Below are 20,070 nucleotides of genomic sequence, written 5' to 3'. Positions count from 1 at the left end.
CTTAACGCAGACCATAAAGTATCTGTCAAAGTATTGGCTCTAAGTGCTTTACCACCAGGATCTCTTCCAACAATGGGGAATGGAATTAAAGAGGGTAGCGCCAGCAAGATACTCAGGTCCATTAATACCCACCTCCTACTAACCCATCCTCAAGACAGCTCAGATAAATAAGTCCAACTAATAGATATGTTGTTGTTCTAAGGGGTCCCCTGGGTGTAGAGTTTCCATCTACTAACACGCCAAAGCTAACATTAGTGAAATCAACTGAGAAAAAGCACTCCAGGTACTCCCTGATTTTCCCTACGGATGAGAAAACTTACGTTTGGTCCTGGCTGCCACAAGCCTTAGACCCCAGTCGGCCCTGATGAACAGCATGTTTCTCTAGAACAAGACCATATTAAAATCTGCTCCTGGAACATGCATGTCTTTGTAAAATGCCCCTCGATAGAAAAACAATGAACTACCTTCAAAACTTTTATATCATACTATTACAGGAAACGTGCATAAAACCAACACCAGTAACAGAGTATGCATAACATCACATCCCCGCAGTGAAGACTTCCCACTATGGGCAAACCGTGGGGGAGGGGGCCTCCCCACCTTTATTTCAACAAAATACAATTAGACACAGGAAAACATAGACCTAGAGGTCGAGTGGCTATAGGCAACCAAAGTAGTACCATAAGAACACCGAAATGCCCTCTTCCTTCGAAATTTATGGATCCATTCATGTAAAGCAAAGAAGGCAGGGAGGACCTCAACTTTGTTAGCACTAATAAAATCTTTACATAATTACACCAAACCATGCACTTTACAGTCACAGGGTATTTCAGCATAAGACTGCTTCACATTTTATTTGTTTCAAATTAATTCCCCTCACATCAAAGTAAGAAACTAAGTAGCAGCGATTCTGTTTCCAATGTACAACAAGAGCTGGAAAACCAATGTTTAAAAATCTAGAACAGTAACTTTCAAGAGGATAAGCCAGCAGCAATAAACTTCTTCCGTGGCTGGCCCAGTTCAATTATCAGTTACATGTTAAAAAATACTGAATCATTTTCCCTGGTTAAATCACTCCAAATCTATCCTGTCCTGAAAGTGATCACTTTTCTGAAGTACTTAAAATAGAATTTGTATCTTTCTATCTGACCGCAACAACCAGCTTATGCTCACTTTCTTATTGCTATAACTTAAAAATACTCGAATGACATGGCTTGGATGTGGAGCAAATTATGCCCTGGTTTATATCCTTGCAGATAACACACAGGCACATGCAAAGATGTGGGGTATCTTACTTGGGCTGACCTAACAAGGAACCTTCACATTGCATTTCCAACCAGCTCAATTGTCAACTTCAAGAAAGAAAGACTATCCTCCCTATGTCCTCAAAGACAGAATTAGTATACAAAGGAACTGCGTGGAACAAAAAAGCAAATCAATAGAGAAGCAAGAAAACTCACAGATTGCAGAACAGGCAAAGTGTTTGGCTGTTGAGAAAAACTTACAATAAAGAATGGTGGGAAAAAAGGCATCAGTAAGGAATATGGAACAAGTTTTTACTGTCCAGCAGGCTACCTAAAAGTAAATAAATTTGGGGTGAGATAAACAGGCTGGTTTCCGGTCAGGATTGTCATCAAAAAGAGAAGAACTGGCTTTCCCAAGTATATGCAATGTATTAATTTCCAGGCAGTGTGAGCACCTGTAGGAATAGTTTGATTAAAAGAAAAACGTGGATACCAGAGCTCGATGTTGCCGGGGGACAGCAGGAAGACCAGCAGAGCCCAGCTGACTCTTGTAATCACCGCTGACATATAGCAAATTCAAACACCAACGCCTCCCACAGAATCCTATCGATTCTACAAAATTCCAGCACCAAAATTGACTCTGACATACCTTTAACAGATGTCTCCCAACTGGTTTGTTAAGGTATACCGTATAGAAGTTGTAACCTCTTACAAGTACCTTAGAATTCAAATTGAACGCCAGCTGAATTTCAAATAACATTTTGCCATGTTAATGGCCAATGCACACTCTTTAACTTTCTTTCATCTAAGTAATGCATCAGCTAAAGCCCTGTCACAACTGCAAGATAAGAATACATTCGCAATGTAATGCCATGCTTGGACAGTTATCACTTCATACCATCATTTAAAGCCACAAGCATACGTAACAACCCATTTTTCACTTGCTGTAAAACGTCACTTTATGTTATTTTGCTTTGGGCAATTTAAAACAAATGACCTCATCCCGTCTTGGAAGAGCCGACCTACAAGCTCAAGTTGCTCCCTATATGGGTACGAACAAGAGACGGTAATCCACATTTTATGAACAAAGAAGGCAGTTACTCAGGTCTCTCTTCATTCAAGTGAATTTCAGCACTTGTAGGCAAAGCGTGCCAGGGAACTAGATTTCTGTGCCTGATGAACAAACAGCTTGGCGATCCATTGCACTAAGGACTGTTGCGCAAGCACTTCAAGTAAATTAATGGACACACAAACCTTTTTGCAGAATGTGCTGGCACTTCTCTTCCTTTAACAGATATATATATTGGCCCTCATTACGACCCTGGCAGTCTTAAGACAGCTAGGGTCACGGTGGCAGTCGAACAGCTACCAATGCAGTGGTCTGACCGCCATATTACGACCACAGCGATAGAGCTGCTTTTGGACCGTCAGCACCTCCGTCAGCTACCTAATTTACTTTTAGGTAGCCTGCTGGACAGTAAAAACTTGTTCCATATTCCTTACTGATGCCTTTTTTCCCACCATTCTTTATTGTAAGTTTTTCTCATCTGCCTAACACTTTGCCTGTTTTGCAATCTGTGAGTTTTCTTGCTTCTCTATTGATTTGCTTTTTCTGTGAGTTTTGGACCGTCAGCATGACGGTGTGGCAGTGCTGGCGGTCCTAATCTGGGTATTACGACTCCCTTCTCCGCCAGTGGTTTCATGGCGGTAGCACCACCATTGAAACGCTGGCAGAGGAAGGGGGCCCCAAGGGGGCCCCTGCACTGCCCATGCACTTGGCATGGGCAGTGCAGGGGTACCCTTGGGCCAGCCCCATCGCAAAGTTCACTGTCTGCCTTGCCCTACTTTGGTGCACCCTACACACTACAGCATTGCCGCCAGCTCTATTATGACCTGGTGAACATGCTGTAGGCCGTTTCCCGCTGGGCCAGTGGGCGGAAACTATGTTTCTGCCCACTGACCCAGCGGGAAACCCGTAATGGGGCCAACGGGGAGGCTGCTGCACTGGCGACAACCTACCCTTTGGGACTTCAGCAGAAGGAAAGTCGTAATCAAGCCTATAGTGTGCATTTTACTGTAATAGACATCAAATCAAGTGTTCAGTTATTCTAAACCATGGTTTTGAAGGACATTTTATATTTTCATGATTTTAATTAATTATTGATAAGTACATTTTGAAATGTCCTTGATGATGATGACTCTAAGACTAGAGATAATCATCTTAGTCTTATGTTGTCCACGGCTAGAGTCCAGTTTACAAAGCTACTTTGTAGTGGGTGTATAAGAGCTGTTTGGTCATGGAAAAGGCTAAATCTTTATCTTCGCCCACTATGCCCATTTTGTTGGAAGCAAAGAAGGCCTTTGATAAGATCATAACACAAAAGGGAGAGTAGGGGAGAGTTTGGCTCCGAAAAAGAACCGGGACCCCATACTGTCTCCCCACATTCAGAACCATATACACAAGAAGTATGGGGTGTGATTTGGGGACCAATGGCAAAGAAATTGCCCTTGGCCCTTAGATCTCAGACTTTGGGACTTGGTAGAGTGTCAAACGTAGCTGTGAAGGGGGAAAGGAATTTTCCTTTACGGATTAGGTGGTCTCACACACTATATAGTGTCTTGCTTTATCATATGACCACCTAGCCCCATCTGGGTAGGACAATGCCACCTGGACGGACTCAACCTCACTGTTAAAAGAACTCGGAGGGAGTACAGAGATTAGAGTTATCTGGATAAACAAGGTATCCCGTTGTGCTATGGAAAGTATAAAAACACCTAGTCAGTCACCTGTGTGATAGTACCCCTTTATTCGTGGTGATTGCTGGTGTGGCTAAAAACAAGTAATGGGACACCTACTGGGAATAATGGCTCGAAGGGTCACCTATTTGTTGATTAATGGCCAACATGTTTCTGCCCACTACCGAGAGCCAAATGAGGTCTGGGGGCATTTATCAGGGCCCGGGATCCCTAAGTATATGCACTAAGTATGCAAGTGTGAAGGGAAGATGTGTTGTAGGGCTGCCTCATTAGGAGGTGCTCTAGTGAAAAAAGAGGAGAGCCTACCTGTGGGAAGCTAAACCATGGCAGTCTAAACAAAAACGATAGTAGCTATAACATTTCATCACGGTGTAACAAGGCAAACCACAGCACACAAGTGAGTGACACAGCATGCTTAAACGAAACACAAGTGCATGCACTGGCAAAAGCAAAGACATGACGCAATATAAGGGGTAGAAAACCCCAAACAAAGGGACAGGGAAAACCATTCTCTTACCCTATTCCTGCTGGGCTATTTGCTCCTGGTCTATGGGGGGGAGGGGAGTCCCCTTGTAGTCGCACACTAAAAACAGGAGAGACACATAAAGGCAAGAAGTAAGCCCAACAAAACAGGAGGAGGGCCGGCTAGGGGGATCAGCGCTTGTGCTAGCAACCGAGAAAGAACAGGAAAAGATGTGCATTTGGTACGTGCTAGCGGTAAAATCAGTGCAAGGATGTAGGCTTTTCCTAAAAGAAACTGATTGTAAATCCTGGGCTCTAGAGTAATGTATGAGAAGTATAATCAAGTCTATGTAGGCACACACACAAAAAGAGGCTGTAACTGATAGTCCAGAGATGCACTGGGGTCATACACAATGAGGGCATAAAAATATGAAAGATACAGCAGAGGCATAATAAAAAAATATATACAGTGGAAGTGTAGTACTATAGAAAATATATGAGGAAGGCCCACACACCTACACACACACACACACAAAATATGAGGCAAGGCAGTCGCTCATCACCAAAGTAACCACTCAAGTCTTATCTGTGCGGGAGGCCGTCTGTGCTGATGCTGCGTAAAGCAGGTTCCAGGTTCCACTCACTACTCCAAAGGGAGGTGCCCTCCTGAACTCCTTGACCACCAAATGTCCTCAACTACCAAAGAGCTTTTATGGCCAGACAAGCAACCTGGTAGCTAAATTTACTTAACACTAAGGCCCTCATCACAAGGCTGGCGGTCATGAGACTGCCAACCTCGCTGTGGGGGTCCTTCCGCTGCGGAGCCAGCGGTAAGGACCGCCACATTATGAGTTGTGGGACTTGTGCAGACGCCAAGCCTCCACAACTCCGCCTGGCCTGCGACCAGCAGTGAGCACCTCCAACCTGGCAACAGGCCTCTGCCTGCCAGACGGATTACGAGGCTGCAAACTGCAAGGTTTTTCGTGGCGGTCACCCTCCATTCCTGTCACTGGCACACACATGCACACATGTCCTCACACATGCACACCCCCGTGCCTGTCCACACACTCACAAACACCCCCAGCCCCTTCATGCATACATTCACCTACGCACCCATTCAGCATACGCATACATGCACTCAGACACCCCCACTCACTCGCATTCATCCACACAGACACCCCCACTCACTCGCATTCATCCACACAGACACCCCCACTCACTCGCATTCATCCACACAGACACCCCCACTCACTCGCATTCATCCACACAGACACCCCCACTCACTCGCATTCATCCACACAGACACCCCCACTCACTCACATTCATCCACACAGACACCCCCACTCACTCGCATTCATCCACACAGACATCCCCACTCACTTGCATTCATCCACAGACACCCCCACTCTCTCACATTCATTCACACAGACACCCCCACTCACTCACATTCAGCCATCAAAACCATTAAACAAAAAAAATCCAACCAAAATGAGGGGGTCCGAAGTACATGCATTATGGTTTAAACCACAAGTCAATTACAAAATAAAAAATTTAAACTCATTGAGGTTTAAGTATCCGTAAAGATGTTGGGAAAGCTGTACAAACCGACATCAAATTCCTGGGACATGTTTAGAAAAAGTTGCATCACTTTCAGAATATATAAACTCCTAGAATGAAGCATTATCCTCAGCAACACACACATTCAAAAGAAAACATCCTGCCACCCTCCCATCAAAACTACTTAGGCAAGCATCTGGGGCTCCTCCCTCGCAGTATTTTGCCTCTGCTCTAGGAATGTACATTTTGGACAATATACAGAGATTTCTGGACCCAGAAAGATTATTGAAGCTCTTAAATATGAACACATGCTAGCACTGCTCAGAATCTATTGGTGACTTAGAACATATGCTCTTCTGCTGTAAGGATAGTCTGCATTTATGGAGCAAAATAGAAAACAACATAAATTAAATCTTCCATGCCAAGATCAACCTAAACCACATCAGACTTTGGATTCTTGGTCTTTCCCAATCCAGTGCCTGGGACCTACACCTGTTAGATCTCCTAGTAACAGTTTTTATCAAAACCATACTTTCTGTTTGAAATCTCTAGTAATATCTCATCCCAAACCTGGTGGACAGAGCACTGACACCATTGTACAGTAACAGCTTTTATCCTGTAGAGCAAACTGGAGATACACCTACAAAAGGCCAAACCACCTTTAACTCTACCCCATCTCAACCCCCCATATCTCTCACACCTAATTAGTCCATCCCCTGGATCTTTAGCAAGTGCACAACATATCTAGCAAAGTCCCCATCTCCTCCATTTAGACTTCCAGGATCATCTTAATGCTTCTTAATCTAGGATCATCTTAAACTTATCTCCTTGGAAGAGCAACACTGTTTTGTCAAACACTTCCCTCGTCCATCGGTATCAGTACTGTTTTGCCCTTTATTTGTCACATTTTTGTATTTAGCTTCTTCATTGAACTAACAGTTATTTACGGGCAATGTACCCACCTGTTTGATTCAATCAGTTACGATAAAATTGCTTAGTGTGCTCCAACCTGTGCTTTGATAGGAGTGCCTCAAGCCTACCTTCAAGAGTCCTCAGTTGATGATGTGCTGTATTGAACTAGATTGCTTTTGTTTCAGTCTATGTTTTTTTAAATCTTTTATTTTTGCCTTCAAGCCTAACCTGTTTTCAGGTGGATTTTCCTTACTAACTCCAATGTAATTCTGCCCTTTAATATTGGCAATTTGTTAATTGAGGAAGCCAGTAATTGTTGAAAGGGAATCAAAGTTACCGGGTACACAAACCTCTTGCTTTAATGCTTATAGCCCATCAATTCAGCTCAGTCAGGAAAGTAGTGGCTCTTTGAAGTGGCTTTCCAACTTTGTGATTTAGGGCCGGGCTACATAGGGGCATAAAAATCTATTTGCAATGTATCAAGAAGTGTCATATATTTAAATTGTTGTACGGTTTCTGATTCTGATCTCGGCTAGGAGCTGCTCTCAAAAGTGGTAACAAAAGGTACTAACCGTAAAAGAATTGTCACTAAATAGCTTTCCATACTTCAAAATCCACATTGATTAGTTGCACACCTCTGATGATTTAATCTCCATTGAATAAACAAAAATTTGAATCCTTGTGAAGTTTAGAGTGGGATCCTAACAATGAATGTTGCCTTTTCTATGCAGTGAAATGCTGTATGGTTTTGTTTTCCATCCAGAACCAGTGCTTAATTACAGTTGTGAAATGACACTGGTCACTTTATGGATGCAACCATGTTGTTTTAGCTTTATGACAATACATGTTTGCATTGCATACTGTTGTAGCCACAACAAGCAGTGCTACTATTTTCCTGGTTTGCCTGTGTCTGAGGATACGAACAAAGCATATAACAATATCTTTAATTAATATTATTAAATCGGACTATGTTTTTTTTAAAAACTTTCAGACCATCTACAACCGCTGTCTTGCTAGAAACAGTGTTACACCAACACCAGTCAACTGGAGCCATTCTACCACACCTCTTGCACTTGCAAATGCCACTGGAATCCACCCAACTACTATTCAGAGGTAAATTAATTTTCATTCCCAATAATTCAATTAAATTAGTATTTAAGAATACATTTAGTCATTTGTGCATTTCAAATTTGCTAATTGAAGTTGTAGTATTTACACATAATGAGCTATTCTCGACTTTAAGAATCATGCAACATATATGGTGGCATTTCTCTGGGTCTCCAGGGAAGTGCCCCAGCATGAGACCTTCCAAATACCATTGGAATTGAGCTTTAAACTGATTGCATTAGGTTAGCCAGTGACCTCACAGAGACTCTCTCTCTGTACACTTGGCTGTACACTCTCCTCCATGTAGTCTGTGTGTTCAAGTATTCAAACTGTGGGTGCAGCATGGGCTTTTGGCTGAATTGTAGAACTCTGGAAATATAGATTTTTGCAGAAAGCTTTTTGTTTTAATTTTTTATTTATTTAATGATTGCTCAGCGTACAAGACCTGTCACATTAGTTGTAAAGAATTTGAAACATCGTAAAGAAGAGGCACAATATAATCACTAGTACGGTCAGTATCAGACAACAATAAAACGTATACTTACATTTCTGATCCAAATCCAGGGCATTCTGCATTAAACACCCTCTGAATCCATAACTACCCCCTTACCATCCCACAGTAGTCAATTATGTTTCCCTGTACGTGTTCTATTGATTCCATACTATCTCATATTGTTTTGGGCAGCCCCGACTTTGATATATCACCTGTTCCTCTCGCTGGCACCAATACAAATCTTTTTCCCAATTTTGAACTGTCGGGGGTAAGCCCTTTCCAGGACTGCTGGATTATGCGACAGTCCCAGAGGATATCAATGAAAAACCCCACCCTGTCACATCCCCTGGCACACAGATCGCAATCGTATTGCCCCAGACTGTGTAGAAGTGATCTAGAATAGTCTGATTTGTGTAGTACCCTGAGCTGTATTAAATCGAAGCGGGCCCATATTTCAACCTCTCTAGGACTCTGGATCACCTCCATCAAGTCATCATTTTCCATAAGCCGTACTACACCATCCCAGGCCTCTAGCAACAACCGCATAGGGTCAGGGGAATTTTTAATTTATTTCCTATATGTCAGGGCGATGGCTTTGTCTGGCATAACAGTGATAATGATGGAGATTTATAAAGGTCACGGCTACTCAGGAGTGTCCCGAGGCTATAAAGTAAGCTGATTCTCTAAAGGGGACGACTCTGGTCACTATCCCATAGTGGAGTCATATTTGTGAGCTTGCCCTCTCATCCCAGAAATTCGGTGGCCTCTCTCCACGCTCACATCCTGATTAAGGGTGCATCGGTAGTTGACTTTCCCGTTTCCTAATATACAGGACTGAAGGGTAGCCTTGGCTCCCCATCTTTATTGACTTGGTAAGCTGGGTCATCCATATCTGCAAACACTCAGTCGTTACTAATAGGTGCGTATGTTGGGAGCTGGCAGTCAACCCTCAGATACTCCCTGTTGGAGCCTAATCAGGGAGATAAGCAAACTTCCCCCATCCCGCAGGAGTTTATGCAGCTCACTGTTGATTTTATGAAAGAATTCGGATGGCACCTTGTAGGGAGTATTTTGGGGGCCATAACAATGGGCGGGGGAGGGCCTTCATTTGGCCCACCTCATCGGGGACACCGTAAGTGCCAACCAGTGCGCAACATCATTCGAGAGGTGCTCCAGCTGAGGAAGCCAGTTCCTCCCTATAAACCCCACAGCACTACGCGTTATGTGAATGCCCAAATACTGGATCCCTTTTGTCATCACCCGGGCAATGCACCGTGGCGGTAGCGCAGGTCTGCCCCCAGCAAGGGGGGAGATATGGCTCTTGTCCCAATTAGTCTGATACCCAGACTAACTCCCAAAAAGCTTAAAGATATGTAGTATTCTGTCCACCGTGACATGAGGTCACGTAGCATATAATAGGATGTCATCAGTATGTCGTCTTCCCAGTTCCCTCCCTCTTCAATTTTGCCATACAAGAGGGTCCTGTCGAATCAATGCAGCCAATGGCTCTAGTGCCAAAGCAAAAATCATTGGTGACAAGGGGCAGCCCTGCCTTGTGCCCCTGAAAAGGGCAAAATAACAGGACAGCACACCATTTATTCTCACCAGAGGGTCCTGATACAGAAGTTTAATCCAGTAACAAAACTTGGGATGAAGCCTAGCCTAGCAAGGACTTCAAATAGGTATGGCTATTCAGTGCTCGCATCCTCGCGACTGGGAGTCCCACTTATATGCAAGACCCCCATACAGGCGCCTCATATTCAGTCTAGTACTCCTGTGCGGCATAAACCCAGACTGGTCACGGTACTTTCTTCAGTCTATTAGCCAAGGCCTTTGCCAAGACCTTGGCCTCTACATTCAGGAGAGATATAGGCTGGCAGGAACTACCACCGCCGGCTTACCTTTTTAGGGATTTTGACAGTGGTAGCCAATCTCTGACCTAGCGGGAGGGTCCCCTACTTTCTAGTCGCCTGAAACATGTCTAGCATATGTTATGCAGTTTTGTCAGCCATAATTTTACATAATCCTACAGGTAGGCTGTTAGGCCCAGCCTCCTTCCTGAATTGCAGTTCTCTGATTGCCCTTCCCACCTCTTCTCCCGTTAAGTCTTGTTCGAGTGCGTCCTTATCTTCACTGCAGAGAAACCGGCTAGAGACATCCCTAAGGAGGCCAGCATAGTCTGCACCCGAGTGGGCAGTCGTAGATGAGTATGTCTGTTCAGAGTACGTGGCAAAAGCTTTAGCCATGGCTTCCCCCCACTTTTGTGTGTTAACCCCTCAGCATCCCGAAGTTCCACTTCCCCTGTCCCTCCTTTCAAGACAGGCAATGTCGTACAGGCGTCGTTGTGTAGCTAACACATGTGCTCGAGCTTTGTTCTCTGCTAAATCTCTCCGCTCCTGTTGCCGGAGCCATAGCTTGTGACACTTGCTATCATTCGACATCCTGCCCCTTAATATTTCCGCTTCCAGTGCGTCAATTTCTTTTTCCAGTGTCTCACATTGGATAAGCCATTCCTGTCTCAATCCCCCTATCAAGGCCTCAGTAAGCCCTCCCAAAGGTTGCAAGGTGAGGTGACTGTCCCTTCATTTTCCTGAAAGTATTGGACTGTTCATTCTCATATTTTGTCCTGAAGGTTTCTGTCTTTAGGGTGTCAGGAGTCTATCCTAGGGGGTAATGTCAAGTCTCTGCTGGTACCCGAAAGCAACACCTCTACTGGGGAATGATCAGAGCTATTGCGAGCTAGGCGCAATACCTTACGGAACTGACTTGAGTCTATATGCAGGGTAAGTATGCAATCCAAATTGGAAATATTACTATACAGTGCCGAAAAATATGTAAACTGCCTCGCAGTCAGAGTGTGCTCATGAAGCCTAACAGTCCCTTCGCCCAAAGGCTCTAAGCGGACTAGTGTCCTTCCTCCCCAGGGCACCAGACAACCTATCCCTATCCAGGTCCAAAATGTCATTCATGTCCCCCGAGTATTAGGGTGCCATTTAGCATTTCAAGCCGTATCTCACTAAGTGCTGGAAAAGTTTCTGCATGTAACCTCGGCGGCACATAAACTGAGCAAAGGTTAAGTGTACAGTCCTTCCAGGTATCGGTCTGTGCCACAAACCTGCTGAGTGAGTCAGTCCATGTTCGCCTGGTGTGTGTGGCACAGACGATTTGGCTGGAATGCTCGTGCCCCTGGAGTTGGAGGTGAAATCGGCATGCGCCTGCAGGGAATATCCCACACGATCCAATGCCCAATAGTGATTCCCTTTCAAGTGGGTTTCCTGCAAGAGAACAAAGTCTGGGGCATGTCTACAGATTTATTGTAAAACAATGGTGTGTTTTGATTTTATTACCTAGGCAAGTGACATTCTGCGCCATGACCTTCAACTCCGAGTTAGTACGCGGCCACATGGTGTGTCATGCAGTGTGGCAATCTCATCTGTTGTGTGCAAATGCACACAATAAATGTTGCCCTCCCTTCTAAATGATCTAAGTCCCCCACCTTTGAGATACATTGTTGCTAAGCAAGAACACAGTAAACCATGCAAAACCATCAATATATGGCAAAACTGAGGCCCCCAAACCTGCCCCTACCCTGCTACCCTGCATAGTCGGTTTATATACGCCCACCCCCCAACTTGCAGAGTGCCTGTTGCCCCAGTGTTAACACAATGGCCCTCATTACAACCCTGGCAGTCGGTGTAGAAGTGGCGGTAATACCACAAACAGACCGGCGGGAAAAAAATAAAATTACAAGCGTGGCGGTTACCGCCATGCCAAACCGCCACTTCTACACTCCGACCGCCAGGGTGGTAACGACCGCTGGGCTAGAGACTTCAGTCTCCAGCCCGGCGGCCGTCACTAGACCGCTGGCAGTATCATGACCCGCATACCGCCATGAATTTCGTGGGGTACTGTACCGCTACGAAATCGATGGCGGTAAGCACTATCAGTGCCAGGGAATTCGTTCCGCAGTATGGCTTCTGGCGGCTCTCCGTCAGAAAAAGGGCGGAGGGTTGCCAGCAGTCATGATACGCTGGGCGAAAACCTCCTGCACTGGCGGTCTTCAGCCCAGCGGTACCTCGAGGTCCAAATGAGGGCCAAAGTCTGTTAAGCATTAGCTGGCATCACCAAGACAAACCCAAGCGCAGTATACATTGTACATAATCCCATATCACAACAACATTTTCTTACATCTGTAGTCCATGAAGCATGTTTGAGCATTACCTCTCCTTGCCTCGTCCCTAGAAGCCACTGAAGCATGCATTCCATTTTCTTACACTTTTACCTGTGGTGCTAGGGGTCAGACACCCTGATCAATGCCCCCACCCCCCAACCAAATGGCCATCTCCCAGTTACCATATCAGGCCCTCAGGAGGGCCATATCTTGTGCGTTCATCAAAGTCTGCAGTCTGAGCTCTGCTGAATTGTCTTCTGCTGTTGGTTCCTGGAGTTGCACTGATGGATTGCCTTCCTGCTGGCTCGCAGAGCTTCCCTTTCTCGCATCTCGGGGGGATCGTCCAGGGGTGCACCAGCCCTCGGCCCAGTTGCATGCCCAGCTGGTGTATTGAAGTACCATGATTTACCAACCACCATCACCCTCAGCCTGGCCAGAAAGAGCATGATGTATTTAAGTACTTTTGCAGGGAGAATCTTCTTGACCTCATCAAAGCTGCAGCCCTGGCGCTAAATCTGTATTGTAAAATCCTGGAAAAAATGTATTGTGGCATTGTCGTAGGGCAGGTCTCCATTTGAGGGAGCTGCCTGAAAGATAGCGTTGCGATTCTGGTGATTGAAAATTCTATCTATGATTGTACTGTGTGGGGCCCCTGGCTTCGGCATTGGTATTGGCACCCTATGCGCCTGCTCTATGGAGAAGAATTTTGAGAGATTTTGGAGTGGGGGGATTGGTGTTGACAACTAGATCTTTGAGGAGAAGGTCCACACTGGCCCCCTCGGTGACCCCAACCACTCTAATGTTATTTCTTCGCACCTTGCAATCCTGGTCCTCCAGTTTGGCCGCCATGATTGTGTGTTGCTTCATGAACTGGAGCTTTTTGGACAAGGATTGTAACGAGTTAATGTGGGATTCAGCTGCCCTGACTTTCTCTGACATCTTTTTGAAGTCAGCCCGAAGAAGAGTGATGTCCCAGCCACAGCATCTAGTTTAGGTTCAAGAAAACTCTTAAGGTCATGGATGGCTGCCATGACGGCACCAAGAGAGGGCTCAGCACCCAGCAGTCTCCATAGGTTGTTTGGTCACAGCATACTTGTCCTTCTTGTTGGACTGCGTTTGTCCCATGGATTTCAACATTGACACGGAGCAAGATGGCCGAAAAGAGTGGGGAAGGTCACCTCCAAAACCGTAGCTCAAGTGTCCAGTAACATATAGCAGGCCAGTGCAGCACAGCTAGGAACAGTCAAGTATCCTCACTTAAACAGGCAAATCACCTAAGCCTAGCACTGTCACTGTACTGCGCTACACCCTCCAGGCCCTGCTCACCCCCACCAAAACTCCATCGAAGAGCAGCTACACAGCCCCGTGTTAGTCAAGGATCTGTAAGGACTTTTCTGGCCCGATGAGGTCTGGGCGGGTTCAGCGAGGGCCTGTTCGGTTGGCCCCCGATGGTTGGCCAGCTTTCTGTATTTCGCAGGGGAATGGGGCAGTTAGCTCACTGAACTCCAACCTAGAGATGGGCACACAAATCCATTGTACATGCCCCCAAGCAGTAATCATGCTTCACCTGGGTCCCACCAGGTGCGGAATCTCAGCCTCTGCAGGGGTGCCTGGCTCACCCTCCATGCGCCTCGCCTCTCTGCACCGTGCCTTTGGGGCCCAGGCGCCTGCACTCCCTTCAAACTCCTCAACCAGGAGGCCACCCCGGCAACAGCACAGCAATCCCCCACCGCCATAGCCCCACAGCTCTCCACCCCAGCTCCCCTCTCCTTGGGAGTGATACTTCCGATCACAGCAAGCTCCTGTCAGCCATGGCCCACTGCTGGAACGGCAGACCTGCTCAGGAACGTATGTTGGGCCACAGAACTAACCTCACCAGGCAGCCAAGGTGACAGGGACAACATGGGCAGTAAGCACTAGAGTTTTAAAAGCTGCCAGGTCTCCGTTTCCGGCCGCATGGAGTCACCACACCGCTTCTGAATTCTCAACTTCTTTGCGGCTAGCGATTGGGTCTGGAGCTGGCGGCCTAAGTTGCAGCTCAGGCGCCCTGCCCCTCAAATATTGTACTCTAGTCTCCAGTGCAGATGCTATCTCCAGAGGCATCCCTGGACCTGTCAGACACCCAGGCCCATTGGGGTGCGTACATTTAAAACAGATGCATGCAGTTTTAGGGACGGATGGCAGGGTTTATAGTTTTAAGCTCCTTGGAGCATCCTTAGTGTGCAGCCGTCTTGGCAGACGCTAAGCCACACCCCCTGGAATTTTGGAGAAATCTTGGTCCCATGAAAGGTGATGCTGTAGGACTTGACCTAATTAGCAAATGGGTGCCCATCCGGCTTTGGAATATTCATGGAATTTAAAATAGTTGGACCACTTATTCAGATAAATTGCAGTAACTCTTATAGGTATGGCCAGAAGCTAATTGGATTAATATACCATTTTATTGCCTCTTTTAAAGTTTTATTTGAGAAACTGTATTCCTCCAAAGTAATTAAAAATTTCACATTTACATACAGAAAATACAGTCATTTATTCTTTAATAGCATGTAGGCAGCTGGGTGTCCATATGCCAACAACAATGATTTGCACAGTTTCAGAAAACAAAGTTAATTTACAGAAAACAACCATTGTTCTCCAGCCTACTATAGAAGCATCCCATTCCATCGCAGAGGTTGTGTCCCATATCTATCAGACACATTTCCTGTGTTCGATTTCAGAGTGTGTTTTTCTTTTATATCAGCAGGCCTATTTACCACTAGGCCACACTCATATGATATTTACTAGCAGAGATGTTTGGTTTAATTACAACAAATGTGCCTAAGGGATGAGGCATGTAAACCAGCCATGGTACTCAATGAGAGAAGCAGTACAGCAATAGTATGAGTGGTGAATCTGAGCCCTTGCCTAACGCTGAAGTACCTATGCTAAACATTTTAGGAAAGGATGGATTGTTCTTGCATGTAGACTCCAACCTAAATATTGCAATATCTGTGAAGTGTATGAAGGTTCTGGTCTACCCAAAGCTGGCATACGTCTTCCCTAGGCTCAATCTGATTCTGCTTATAGGTCACTTACCCTGCAGAAAGCAGCACCGACCTCTTCGCCCACTAAAACTGAGTAACAGACAGCACAGCACTGGCACAGAAACCATAATCAACCAAGGAGTTAAAGAACGCTACAGGACTGTTTTTTAAACTAGGTTATTGTGCTGAAAGGCAGCCTTTTTAGTCTTCACAAACTGCTGAGCAGAGTTTGGGCGAGCCATATTCAAAGAAATTAATTTTACTCCCACACATGTATTTGGAAAAAGCCTAGCACGTTCATGCATTTTTCTAGGAAATGGCCTTCACAAGTTTGTGTGCCAAAAAGTCTGCTAGATAGAAATCCCAGCGGTGAGCGGGGGATTCATGGGGGGGCGACTTCTTGCAGGGTTTCCAGCCTATCTAATATACATATGCATAAGTTGATTCTAACTTGAAACAGTTTATGTATTCATTGGATATACTGAAAATGTGGTGTGAATCTAACCTCTGCTCCCCAATGTTGACCATCACAACACTGTAAAGGTCCCTGCAGAGACATAAAATAAAGGAAATGAATTCTCATCTTTCAGATGATCCTGACAGTTTACATTGAACATTCTAGAAATGTGAAGACTTGCAAGTTAGTTTTTGAAATCATAGTAATTCTACATGGTATTGTGAAGTTAGACCGTGCACTGTGCCAGGTTTGAGGGTTCGGTTTTTGTGCATTTTAATATATTGAACATTTTCCACATAGAGTGTGGGTTACACTGGTTAGTGTAGAGACTGAGGGCTTGATTTAGAGTTTGGCGGGTGAGGTTACTCCATCACATATCTCATTCTATCCTGTGGGAATTGTAATACAGCGGGCAATATATATGTCATGTTTGTGACAGAGTAACCCGTCCAACGAACTCTAAATAAAGCCCTTAATGTTGATAGTTTTCATTGTAGGTGGTGAGAACATGGGTAACATTTGTCTCCTTGTAATATATTGTTAATGTGAGCAGTTTTCATTTTGGGTGTTAAGTATTAGCTGTTATGTTTTGTGGAAAGTGTCTGGTGGCTAATTTTCATTTCGGTACTTTCTTACCCGTTAAGCACAACAAAGCATTTTTTACACTAAATGTTTTTGGTTGTCGCTGATGAGTTGTGATCATTTGCATTTAGCCACTGCAGTACACCAATCCTTGAGAGGTCGGGGAACTGCTTGAAGGGCGCAGGGAAGGCAAGAGGAGAAAATAGAGGAGGGGTGTGATAGATATTTGTGCAGAAAGAGAGGGGTTAGACATGCAGGAATTTGCAGAAAGGGAATGCGTGTGTGAGAGTATGAGAGGGGGGGAGAGATTTCACTTTCCAACACAACTAAACCACAGAACCTTTGAGATCCTTCTTAACATTAGGAGCAGATGAGGCACACTGCTGAATCTATTCTTCAACACCATGTTCCAACAACACATGCAATACATCAGGCGCACTTTCTCCATCCTTACACACAATTAACATAGTGCTGATAGCCACAGAGGTGGCAACATGGTGCTCTCAAGCAACATTAAACACAAATGAAACAAACAACTCACAATTGCTTAGCACTTCCTAAATTGTTTGGAACATAGCTGAGATGATGGCAGCTGGATGTGGCATCTGTTCAAATAAAATTTTGTGTTCTTACTGTTTTCTGAGCAAGCATTGGGAAGCATTATTTTGAGGTGCATTAGATTTGGCTGTGCAAGTGGAAAATCTTAGGGGCTATGGTTTACAACTTCCATAAGGGATCTGAGATGGTTTATGAGCCCTAATATTTCTTTGCTGTTTTGATGAAGTGATTGCAGATTGTTTAGTTATGTCATTATAATATTGGCTAGTCAAAGATTGCAGACTTAATTACAATATGAGTTGTTATTGTTAACTAACCCATTTCCACCTATTTCCGCAAACACAGAAGGATGAAAGGCTGAATCTTTCTTCCTGGGATTTAGTTTTTGACCTGTAGCTATAAAGGGACCATAAATCCAATGAAAGAAGAGTTGTCTGACATTGCGCCTCATGACTCTACTAGCAATGCAACTCTCTGTACAATGATCAGCAAGAAATTTTGTAAACCTGTGACATTAAATGCCCTTTTGTTATTTTCCCTAACGTTCACAAACATCTCTGCATCTATTGAGGATCATACCTCAAGCTCACAGGTGTAGCCATCCATCTTATGCAACTTATTCTTCAAAGCCACGTCCAAGCGAAGAAAAAGAGTTGATTGTCTGTTGTTGTCTTTCTCTCCTTTGGCTGTTTATATCCATATATGTTAATTATTTGTTTAGAATTTTCCTCTAGGTACACCACACAGCTTGAATCTCCCTTCACATCTTATCTCACATCAAAATCTAAGGCATTGAACATCTAAGGTATTGCCTCAGTGCTTTTGCTTTTGGAAAGCACGTTTGATCGTCTGATGTGTTAGATTTATTGTACTGCTTTTAATATGGGGATAGCTGCTTCTTAAGAGGGGAATATTAGTCAGCCTAATAAACCTTTGGTCCATGTGAGTGTTATGTGTTAGCTGTGCCCAAGAGAATTAAATTCTTTCCTTTCCCAGTACATTTTTAGGGCAATAATCTGTGTTTATTTTCCATCCAGAATATGCTTGCAGCTGAAATGAATTAAAATGTAGCTCCCATCATTAAATGAAAGGCTGTAGGTGAAGCAAAATGTGTTTTTTATTTTTTATTTTTTTATTTCAGGCAACACGATGAAACCGAGGCTCATAAATGTTACAAACCTTGGAGTTACATCCCGACAGGGATCCTGCCCATCTTCTGGCGTGTAGTGTATTGGACCTCACAGTTCTTGACCTGGTAAGTGACTATGATTCCTTTCCTGGTATTTTTTGACAATATTGTATAATCCTTTTTTTTAAATCTATTTTTATTATTTGCATTTACAATAAAACCAACCGTTGCTGTACACTTGGTATTAAGAAACATCATAAAGGTGAGATAAAGAAGGGAAGAGATTGAGGAAGAGCATCCATAATGATCTAGAACTCAAAAGCAGCATACATTAATAAACAATATAGGTGGATATATGTGGTTGAACTATCCCCAAAATAACTCCATTACAGATTATAGAATATGGTGAGCTGCGGGAAGCCAGTGGCAATTTCTGTGTAATATACAGCAATATGATGTTGTCAGTGAGTGGCTTGGATGACTAGCAAGTGGCAAGCTAATTATCTGTTGTCTGATGGTGGTGAGTTGTTACGCTGTGTAAGGAACAATATTGTATAATCATGAGTTGTAACTTGTGAAAACCAAACCCAAATCTACACAAAAAGCTACAACAAGTTTTAATTTCAAGTTTGTAGAATCCGTACGTTGTTAGCAAAATAAAGTGTGAAGATCTCGTATTTTTAAACTATGCTGAACTCCCAGTGTCTCACAGGCATTTAGTGACAAAAGGAGGTTTGTGCAGGGCAGAATTTGGCCAACTGGGGAATCTGCATTAGAATTTTGGTCTCCTGGCTCTATTACAGTCTGTAACCTAGTAGTGATCCTGTACTCCGCTAGTACAGGAAGATGTCCACATGTCCTTTATCACATTTTGGATATACCCCAGAACCCTTTGCATTATCTACCTAGCAAATATGTAAAATTACTGGAAGAAGCTGAGTTACATGTTACATTGAAAGGATATAAAAAAATTATTTATTTACTGGCCAGGCTACTGACTTTAAACATGGGATTGTTGTAGTTGTCCTACATCAAACACTGTGAAATCCACAAGTGCTTTGGGTTACTGTATAATGGAAACCCTGTAAAAGCATATAAATCAACATAATCTGAATGTAGAAAGTCATAAGCATGCTAACGAAAAACAATGACAAAACATAGCTCAATTTAGGCGTGTCCACCTTCTGCAACATTACATTACATTACAGTATATATTGTTAAAAGTTCTGTTTCTCTTTGGTGTTCTGTTCAAATGAATTAAAAATATGAAGAAACACAGAAAGTCAGTTATTTATTTACTTTAGAAAAGTACATTCTTTTGGATGACCACAGCTTTCACTGCTGTTCCCTGATTAATAGTGGGTAATAATAGCCAGTGTACAAATGATTTAGAACTTGCATGAACGTGTGGATTGTGGTCATAAATCCAGAATTGGGGCCCAAACAGGGAAGTAACAGTGAATAAATGATTTCAGTGGCACACATGATAGCTGTACCTACAGATTTACATGTTGAGGAATTATTAATTTGGAATTACCTCTGTTTTTACTTGCAGTGTTCATAGTGTCATAAATGGGTCGAGAACATTTTTTGAATTGCAAACATGAAAGCCCATTGC

The 20,070-nt window shown here is 44.0% G+C and overlaps 1 protein-coding gene across 1 annotated transcript in view; it reads left to right on the top strand.

Annotated features, from left to right (window-relative positions):
• The window catches only part of LMBRD2 (LMBR1 domain containing 2), a 214,498-nt gene that overhangs the window by 36,339 nt on the left and 158,089 nt on the right, over positions 1 to 20,070 (top strand). The window contains exons 3-4 of the mRNA XM_069220991.1: positions 7,924 to 8,045; positions 18,465 to 18,578. Coding sequence (XP_069077092.1) covers positions 7,924 to 8,045; positions 18,465 to 18,578 — 236 coding nt within the window. The remainder of the gene's footprint in view (positions 1 to 7,923; positions 8,046 to 18,464; positions 18,579 to 20,070) is intronic.

This window comes from Pleurodeles waltl, chromosome 1_1, assembly GCF_031143425.1.
Source record: "Pleurodeles waltl isolate 20211129_DDA chromosome 1_1, aPleWal1.hap1.20221129, whole genome shotgun sequence".
NCBI lineage: Eukaryota > Metazoa > Chordata > Amphibia > Caudata > Salamandridae > Pleurodeles > Pleurodeles waltl.
The sequence above is the reverse complement of the archived record's forward strand: the minus strand, read 5'-3'. Positions and strand labels throughout refer to the sequence as shown.